Source organism: Paramisgurnus dabryanus, chromosome 19 (assembly GCF_030506205.2).
Source record: "Paramisgurnus dabryanus chromosome 19, PD_genome_1.1, whole genome shotgun sequence".
Lineage (NCBI taxonomy): Eukaryota > Metazoa > Chordata > Actinopteri > Cypriniformes > Cobitidae > Paramisgurnus > Paramisgurnus dabryanus.
Genome location: NC_133355.1, coordinates 18543026 through 18552808, shown reverse-complemented (window position 1 = coordinate 18552808; position 9783 = coordinate 18543026). Strand labels below are relative to the sequence as shown.

Here is a 9783-nt window from a genome sequence, read left to right as displayed (position 1 = left end):
AAGGTAAATAGTATACAGAAAAAATAACAAATAAAGCTATAACATTAAAAACAACAAATGAAAAGAAAACAAACCCCACTAGAAATAACTGGATTAATTTATTTACATTAAGCAGGGTAGTCTAAAAACTTTATTATTGCATAACATATAAGCAAACACACCAAGGGTTTATAATAACGCATAAACATACATGTATAAAAATTAAATAACTTAAACATAAAAATTAACAGAAAATAGAAAGAAGCCTTTCCATATTCCAAAAAACTTAGGTAAAAGCACAGTTTGATAGCTTTAGTAGGCTGTAGTCTACGTACTGTAATACTCTCTTAAGCACAACAAAATTGCAAGATTTATAATGTAAAGCATCTTTCACTTAACTCACCTTTTATCAAAATTAAAAAATAAAATCTTAAATAAACTTCCCACCATAACATCTTTGTATCACGGCAGTCCAAAACATGAACTCTTACCGCTCTAAGTGATGCAGGGGTTGCTATGGTTTCCGTGCGGCGAACGTCAGCAAAATGTGTACACGTAATACGCAATAGTGATGACGTAACACGCAGAACATGAACTGAGGAGGCGTTCGTTGTACCTTTGTCCAAGCTATCCAAACGCAAAAATCCCATAAAGTGAGTAACTCTTGTTGTTATATAATACCCATTGACAAAGAAATAAAATAGCACAACTGATTTATTTTAAGAATTGAAAGCCCGTGGTGTAAAATGGCATCTTAAACCGGAATAGATAGCAAAATGCTAATGCTGCTTTAGCTTGCTGGCTAACTGATGTGGTGTTCTGTCCATCCTTCAGCTTTACAAGAATATTATATAACAAAACATCATTTGCGTTATACATTTGGTACGTTATGTTAGATTAAAGGTCACCACGTTTCTTCTATCCTAAACTAGCTTCTTTAGCCAGCTATAAATAAAGGGGCTTTATTTTAATTTATTCAGCTGCCTTAATGAACAGCATTTTCTGCATAATAAGCATTTGCAGTATTTTCAGGAGCTGAGTTGTGTGTGTAATCTGAACAGATATTTAACGCATGTTTAGCACTAAAGTTGGTGCTGTCTAAGTTGACAGCTCACCAAATCTTAAAAGAAAGCCATAGCCTGGCTCCAATAACAAAACATTCAATTTATTTCTAATTATCCATTTGCACTTGTAAATCTATGTGTATTTAAAAGCCATCTACGTTTGCAAAATAATAAATGGATAATAATGTGCATTCGTGTTTTGCAATTTTGTTTGTCTATTTTACATTTATGCATTTGGCAGACGTTTTGATCCACAGTGACTTTCAGTGCATTACAAGGTATACATTATATTATTCATGTGTGTTCCCTAAGATTGAACACACAACCTTTTGTGCGCTAATGCAATGATTCAACATTGAGCTACATGAAAATTTTAATAGCATGCTGTCTAAGTCTGGTTGCTGCCTTTCATGGTTGGATAACAGTATTATTTGTCAACTTTGTCTCTAGTGGATCGTGGGTCGAAACGGCGACAGGTGAAGCCTTTGGCTGCCTCTTTGCTGGATGCTCTGGATTATGATAGTTCAGACGACAGTGACTTTGAAGTAGGGGATGCATCAGGTAATCAGTTTAATTTATCTCATAATAACTTTATCTTATATAGATCTAATCAAATAGATATAAGTTCCTAGTGTACTTAAATTGATATATGATGCCTTGCATGATGGATCTGTTAAACTTGGAAAAACCGTGAAAAAAATATATTAAAGGGGACATTTTACAAGACTTTTTAAAGATGTAAAATAAATCTTTGGTGTCCCCAGAGTACGTATCTGATGTGCTATCTTAAAATACCATATAGATAATTGAATATAGCATGTTAAAATTGGCACTTTGTAGGTGTGAACAAAAATTTGCTGTTTTTGGGTGTGTCCTTTTAAATGCAAATGAACTGATCTCACCACTAAATTACAGTGTTGTGGTTGGATAGTGCAGATTAAGGGGTGGTATTATCCCCTTCTGACATCACAAAGGGAGACTGATTTCAATTACCTATTTTTTCACATGCTTGCAGAGTTACTGGGTTGATCCTTTTCACATTTTCTAGGCTGATAGAAGCACTTGGAACCCAAGTATAGCACTTAAACATGGAAAAAGTCAGACTTTCATGAATTGTTTCCTTTAAAAAACAAAAACATAACTGATTTTTACTATTACATTTTTTTATTAAAGAGGGTTCTTTAAGACCTGTCCCCTGCTTGTGTTTTCTCACCTATCTTGAAAGCAGCTGCTGAGGTAGAGATGAGACTTTCATCACTATTTGTCGCCGTTGCCCGGCTTGATAAGACCTCATGCAATGCGTTGCTGACACTAGAGTCACACTGGCAATGTTTTTATATCACCTGACAGGCTGGAGGTTAACCCAAAGCTATCCCATCAAGCCTCTGTCAACAAAAGTGCAGAAATGTTTGCCACCTGATAATGAAATACTAACACTTTGACGCCTTTGGGTCTAAGTTGTTCTGTATGTTGAACTTTCTGATCTGAACTTTTAGATTTTAAATTCAGATATTAAATTTAATAAATCATTGCCACAGGTTGTATTACAATGGCACAAATTTTTACAAAGCTAATCATAACCAACTTTGTGTATGTGTAAGAAAAGTATGTTTTTTTTTTTTTTTTTTTTGGAAATTAGGACTAACCAATGTTTTCGAGATTAATTTGGGAGCAATTGTGAAAGTTCTTATATTGGCCAAATTTACCATTAATATTTTTTCACATGATATTTTGCATCATATCAAATGTTTTATATTTTACACAATATAAGTGAAAAGACATGGAAAAGGACCCAGTGTGCTGAAAAATGTGTTGCTCATATCTCACATCCGTTTGTGATAGGTTCAGATGGCACTGGGAATGGAAGTGACGAAGAGGGTTCAAAGGACAGCGCTGCGGGCTCTGAAAGCGACTCGGATGCCATTGGCTCAGCTAATGAGGAGGGCATAGATGAAGATGAGGCTAAAGATTTGGCCGAAGACACCGAAGAGGAGGAGAAAGCCAAAGAAAAATCTTTCTCAGAGGAGACCAGCAGCAAAGAAGCAGGAGGAACTTCTAAAAATCGCAAGAAAGCAGAAAAAGCCTCTGACACGGAACCAAACGGGAGTGGTACTGCTGAAGAAGGCCTGACGGAGCCTAAAAAATGGAACCTACGGCGGAACCGACCAATGCTTGACTTTACCACGATGGAGCATCTGAACGTAATGGACGATTATGACAGCGAGGATGACAATGATTGGAGGCCAACTGCAGGAAAAAAGAAAGGCAAGACATCTGGCAAGGAGAAAGGAGGAAGTGAGGCTGAGGAGGGTGGGGGTAGCAATGAAGAGGACAACGAGGATGATGATGATGATGATGACGACGACGACGACGATGATGATGACGATGATCAAAATGACACCAGTAGCAGTGATAGTGAACAGGAAGGGAAGAAGCCAAAGAGGAAAGCAGGAAAGAACACAGGGGTGTTCGATGAAGAAGAGACCAATGACAGTCACAGCACATCTCATGGGAAGGGCAACGAAGTAAGATCTCCTCTGATATTGTATCACAAACATCTCTTATTAAGCTGTCCTGCAAAAGTTAATTGCTTTATCTTCTTGTGTATTATTTAATTATATCAGGTCATTACAAAAACAAAGTCATTTGACTTTATAAGACTTTTCTTAACTAGAGGAAATTGAACGCCACTAAGAGCAGAGATAACCTCCCTGTAGCAAACAAGGTTAACAGCACAGTGGTAATTGTAAAGGATGGTGATATAGCAACTAGGGATGCACAGATACAAAATTGCTGACATCTGCCGATACATATAGATACAGATTATTTTAACTTCTTTTTTTCTAATTATTATGTTGTGAAAACTGCAATTCTATTTTCATTGTTACCCAATTCAAAATAATCACATAGGATAATCTCTGATACGTTTTTTTTCTGCCCCTTTTGATTGCCAGGATATAATCTGCCTTGATCATCGTCTGTTTTATTGCAATTACAATTCTCATATGTAATTATATTGTGCACATACTGTATAAATACAGTACATTATCAGGCAGAAAAGTCATTGGCTTACACACCATCAGATTGCTTATACAAAAGACAATTGGTTTATCTGAGAAATTCAGTTTGTGGGATTGGCTAATCTTCTAATCTCATAAATGGAATTAAAGCTGGAGTTCTTTTGTGGAGACTTTTGTCCTGAGCTGAAGCCTAGTTTGGTCTTTAGTAGAAGACACTAGTTTGAGATCAGCAAAAAGCCTTCAAATAGAGTTTGGTTGCTAAGTTATTTCCTGCTTCCTCAGGACTTCTTGCTGGAGCGGCCCCAGACGTGGAGCTCCCAGAGGATGGAGCATATCCTTATCTGCTGCGTGTGTCTTGGAGACAACAGCGAGGATGCGGATGAGATCATCTAGTGTGACAACTGTGGCGTGACCGTACATGAAGGTAAAAACCCAAACTCGGTCACCAGCCACCCAAGACTCGGCTCAAATATTGACCTCAAATGTTTGTACAAAATTTTTAGAACGCATTTTAATATAAATTTTGTTTATATTATTCGATCCTAGCACAAGGCCATCATAAAATTTCACAAAACGAATCTCTCCATCACTTTGCACCTTTGACAGATTAAGCGGGTATTAGAGTAAAAGCTCAGACAATATTTCCATTCTTCTCGAGTTTGTTTTAAAACAGCACTCGCTGCCTGTTCTTACACAGGATTGTGTTGTCAAGACGGATTGAGAAGAATAGATACTGAAAGGAGAGTGATCTTCATCATCCCACATTATTAGCTCTTTGCGACTGCGACTCGTTGGAAACAAAAATCAATTACTTTTTAAACCGTCTCTTAGCGGCGGGCGTCTCATTCAGACAGGCCCGCTTAACGGCGGCCAAGCAGGCTGGATCGATGTGTCACCACTAATTTTCAATTACTTACTGATTTCTTTCTTTAATTATTTATTTACCGCTTGTTTTTGTGCTGATGTTCAGCTGATTTGCAGAAGCCTCACAGGTACTTCTGTGCGTACAAACCAAATTAAGAAACTCTTGTTTTTGCATCAGAGGTTATTTATTTAGTTTTGTGTGTAAATGGGCTGGACGATACGTTTTTAAATATAATGTAAATATTTTTCAACCGTCTTGCTAGCATTCAATGTTTCTTAATGTTTGTATATATCACATTGGTTAAAATTTTCTGCCAAATGCATAAATATAAATGTGACACTCTGAATAACATCATATATAAGCAGCATTAATAGCAACAGATACTAAAACTTTTTTTGCGTTTAGTTTAATGTGGTGTTTTTTAATAGCAGAAGCTTAGGGCTTTAAATCAGGATGCTGGTTCGAGGCTATAAGGATTAAAAAACACTGCTGTGCCCTTGAGCAGGGCAAATGACACTGGTTTTCTCGAGGGGATTGTTCCTGTAATAAGAGCAAGTTACTTTGGATAAAAGTGTCTGCTAAATGACTATTTAGTTACCTGCTTGCTCAACAGATTTTATCAGTTAATTTCATCAAGTTAATTACATCTTCACAGTACATGCCTTTACGTCCCTTCATCACAGCGCACAACAGTGACGGTTGGTTAAAAGGGGGCAAACTAAGAATATATGCATTCAGCGCACTATACTGTAGCATACATTAAGTATTATGTACTGCAGTCTTTGGCAGATTTTGCACACACTAGCTGATCTGATAACAAAATACAGAACTTGACACATCTCCCAAAAGATCTTTAACCACTACAAAAGATTTAAATGGTTGAATTTTGCAAAGAAAAAATCTCTACTTCACATAAAAATGTGGAGATTTTACAATTGATCAGACTGCTTCTGTGATAAACTGCATTTTATGAATGTACAATTTCAAAAGAATTAATCTTTATGTTTCTCATGACTAATATTTCTGATTATGTGAGAATAAATGTTATTTCTTGTAACCAATTTGAAAGCAGAGCAGAAAGAGATGGATAAACACTTCTTTTCATTACATACACATCTCTAATGTCTGAAGCCTATTGTCATTGGTGATTTCTAAATCTAATCATCTGCATTCCCAAACTGAGAGTGTTAGTTTGAGTCCGAGTTGAAAGATAGCCAATTAACTCTGCCATCTTGGATAGACCCATACAACAGCAGTGACTGATCCAGCTCATGGAGCGCTGCCTACTCCTTCTCTTTTAGTTCCAGCTCACAAAAACAAGCTGGTCCATCACAGCACCACTGAATCAAAGCACAGCCTTGATATACCCAAGAGTTTTTTAACGTACCAAAAGCCATCTTACATTGTTGGTTCTCATGCTTTTAGATTCATACAGATTCTTGCTTTCTTCTATGGAGGTCAATTAGAAAGAATAATGATCTATAAAGGAGGTCAGAATGTATTATTAAGACAACATTGCTTTATGAGCTCCTTGAAGGCTTTTCCTCTTTTTCAAGCGGTCCTGCTTTGAATAGGTGCAGAAGGAATGGCACATTAGTGATACGGTATCTTATAGATTTTGCTGTTGCTACTGTAAGCTTATCAACTATACATAGATCTTAGAGCCAGTTGGTCCATGTTAGTAGACTTCTGGCGCCTCCAGCGTAGACATACTAGGGACGTTTTTCTTATGTAGACACGGTTTAAGGGGGAGCAAAGTTAAATCGACTAATACAATAAGAGAGAGCTCCCACAAAGACTCACATCAAGTGCACAAAGAACAGGTGTGTGTAGGAAAACATAGTCATGTGATAGAGAGACACTGTTGAAGTGCTGCACGCAACATGAGAGAGAGAGGCGCCGCCAAGCACTCGCAACAATGAATTAAGCAGTTTAAAAAAGTTTATGTAAATGGTGGTCATAAAAAATCGGTTTGTGGCGGCAAGTGTTGATTCTGTGGTGGGCCGCCACAATTAAATCAGTGTAACTTTTTGGTTGGTGGCCAATGTAAAATCTGAAAAAAGAGAACCAATGGTTTGCACTTATTAATTGAATTGGTTAACAAATTGAATCACAAGAGTGTAAATGTAACTAAAATCCCAATTAAAACATTTTTCTATTGGCCACATCATTTTTGGGAATGCCAAAGCATTGTCCAAGGACTAAGACAGCTGTTTCCAAGCATTTTTTTGACCTGGACAAGTTGCATGCCACCTGCTAGTACCAGCTGTTTCATGGTACCGCTCATCCCAGTGGGAGTAAGCTTGATTGGTCCAAAAGGTGGGCTGGCCCTCACTGCCGACTGTCACAAACGCTCACTAGAAATTTGTGTGCTAGTTTGAAAAGGTGACCTTTAGACAAGTTTTTGTAGTCTGCTTATCACAAAGGCAATAATAAGGCCTATGGTGACCTGGTAGTCTGCTTTCCTTGAGCTATGATTAATTGTTTCTTTAGTCAGACTGCAAAGTTTTAAAGCTTTAAAAGCATTGAAATAAGTGGTTTCTGGAGGTTACTTTAGTTAAAAGTGGGATGTCACGATTCAAGCTGTGGTCATAGAAACAAGGGATTTAGATTTTAATCTGGCTATTTACAGAGAAAAAGTTCAAGTGGCAGTTTTGCTTAACATTGCAATATTTGGATAACGCCACTATATGCAGCAAGATGTGAAAATGTTCTTGGGAGGGAGCCAGAAACAATGGAATGATAAAGTAATGGAGCAAAGGGGCCACGAGAGCAGTACTGGAGATAAAAGACAAGCTGTCATCCTTAGATGCACACAAGTGTCTCACAGCTTGACTCTAAAGCTCGGCAGTCTGCGGAGGCTTTGACCTCGCATATGGCCTCGCTCGAACTCTAAAGGGAAAGACTCTATCAGAGACGAGTGCAAAAGAACACCAGAGTCTGAAACACATTTTCTATCTGGGTTCAAACTCTCTCACACACACTTTACTTTTTGGTTCTCGCACACTCAATTTGCATGTTCCTCATTATCCAAGATTAACCAAGAAGTGTTAAAATAAACACAACCAATATACTTGATTTGGTCCGGAAAGCTATTCATACTAATTATGAATCCTTTTGTCTCCCGCCGACGTGTTTGTTGTTTTTATGTCTTTTAGTAGTTCATTAAAACAAAAAGAGGAATTTTACTGGCTGTGTTGTAATGGTCGCCGCTGTCATCCAATGAAGTGAGTTTATTAAAACCCTACCCCAATAAAAGGCATCACATCGTTCAGTAATGGCTTTGCACTCATTGGAACACCAATTACCATGCTGCTGGTATTGATTTCAGTAAGACCCTAATGAGTTCTGGACCGTAAAGTTAATTATTTCCCCAAACATGTGCAATTCATTTAAGTTGGTTACTTGCTTAAATAGCTTTTTTGTAAAATTTGGTCCATAGAGAATTTTTTTTATGTTGTCTTCTGCTTTGTCTCAGTTAGTTGTCTTGAGTAACTTTTCAGTGTCTCGCAACATTTACTGCAACTTTTAAAATTCACGTTTTAGCTTGATTATTAAAATTAGCTTATTAGAGGTTTAATCATGCTATTTAAAATGTAAATTGCAATTCATCGTCAATGTTAAATCTAGATAGTGGGCAAATTCCACTTTTTATGCTTCACTTTACTTGGTGAAGAATTGTCACTGTATTTATCTTTAAAGGGCACCTATTTCATTGCTAAAAACCTTGTATTTTCTGTATTTGGTATAATACAATGTGTTTGTGTGGTTTATGGTTTAAAAACACATTATTTTACACACATTGTACATTTTTGTAGCTCTAAACTGTTGCCTACAATCCGTGTGTTTGTTGTAATCCAAGAAAAGAGACTTACATCGGAGATGATAACTTGCATCATTGTTTATTTGGGATTTGTACCTTTTGCATACCGTTAACATGTACTAATACACACTTGCACAACAAAGGAAATGTTAAAACATGAATTGGATAATAGATGCCCTTTAAATCATTGTAAGAAACTTTAACCCAGAATATACCAAATATGAATATGTAGCTCAAGGTTAAAAACTTGTTTTACGTTGGTCTATCTGATCTTCTAACTTTTAACCTAGCACTGCTCTCTTGCTTTTTTCCTAAGTTTGTTTTTGCCTTTAAGGAAGATTGAACCCAATCAAAATGAAGTATGATGCATTTGACTGGGTATATAGTGGTCAAGCCTCAGCCTCAGATGTATCAAGCTGCTAAATTATCACTTTTGGTACTTGAAATGATAACCCCCTCTGTAGAAGTACATGGTTGTTGGTCAAAATAAGGTACGGTGTGAACCTATTTGTGCAGTTTTAGTCATAGCATAATGAAGAGGAATGCGTGTATCTAATGTTAAAGTTGCTGATTTGATGATAGGTAAGGCTGCTATAGAAACACAGTGGCCATTGTGCTTTTGGACAAGGCTTGTACACCATTGTTCTCCATGGGGGTTATTCTTTATATCTTAATCAGTTGTGATGTGGAAAAACAGATTGTTGGTTTATGCCAAGTAAAATAAACTTACGTGTGATGTTCATAGAAGTTACTTTGCATTAGATGTATGCCTAATAGGACCAGTGAGACTAGACAGGTGGGGTGGTGCTAGCCAGCACAATGCCACCTATGTTAGATAGTTGGTATAATTATAAATGAAACAATTGAACAAAAATTGCCAGAATTATGTTGTTTTCTTTCATTGTATTTCTTTTCACTCACCTCTTAATGAGGAAATAATTTATTCCATGCATTGCTGGGTATGAAAATTATTGTTTTTTTTTTTTGAAGAGAGAGTGCTGGTTTTCAAAAGCTTTTTTCACTTAGCTGTAA

At 36.9% G+C, this 9783-nt stretch overlaps 1 protein-coding gene across 1 annotated transcript in view; it reads left to right on the top strand.

Annotated features, from left to right (window-relative positions):
- The first annotated feature begins 555 nt into the window (after positions 1 to 555).
- The window catches only part of phf14 (PHD finger protein 14), an 85582-nt gene continuing 76354 nt past the window's right edge, over positions 556 to 9783 (top strand). Inside the window, 4 exon segments of the mRNA XM_065292301.1 lie at positions 556 to 632; positions 1494 to 1604; positions 2886 to 3568; positions 4346 to 4487. Of these exon segments, the coding sequence (XP_065148373.1) occupies position 632; positions 1494 to 1604; positions 2886 to 3568; positions 4346 to 4487 (937 nt within the window). The 5' untranslated portion in view covers positions 556 to 631.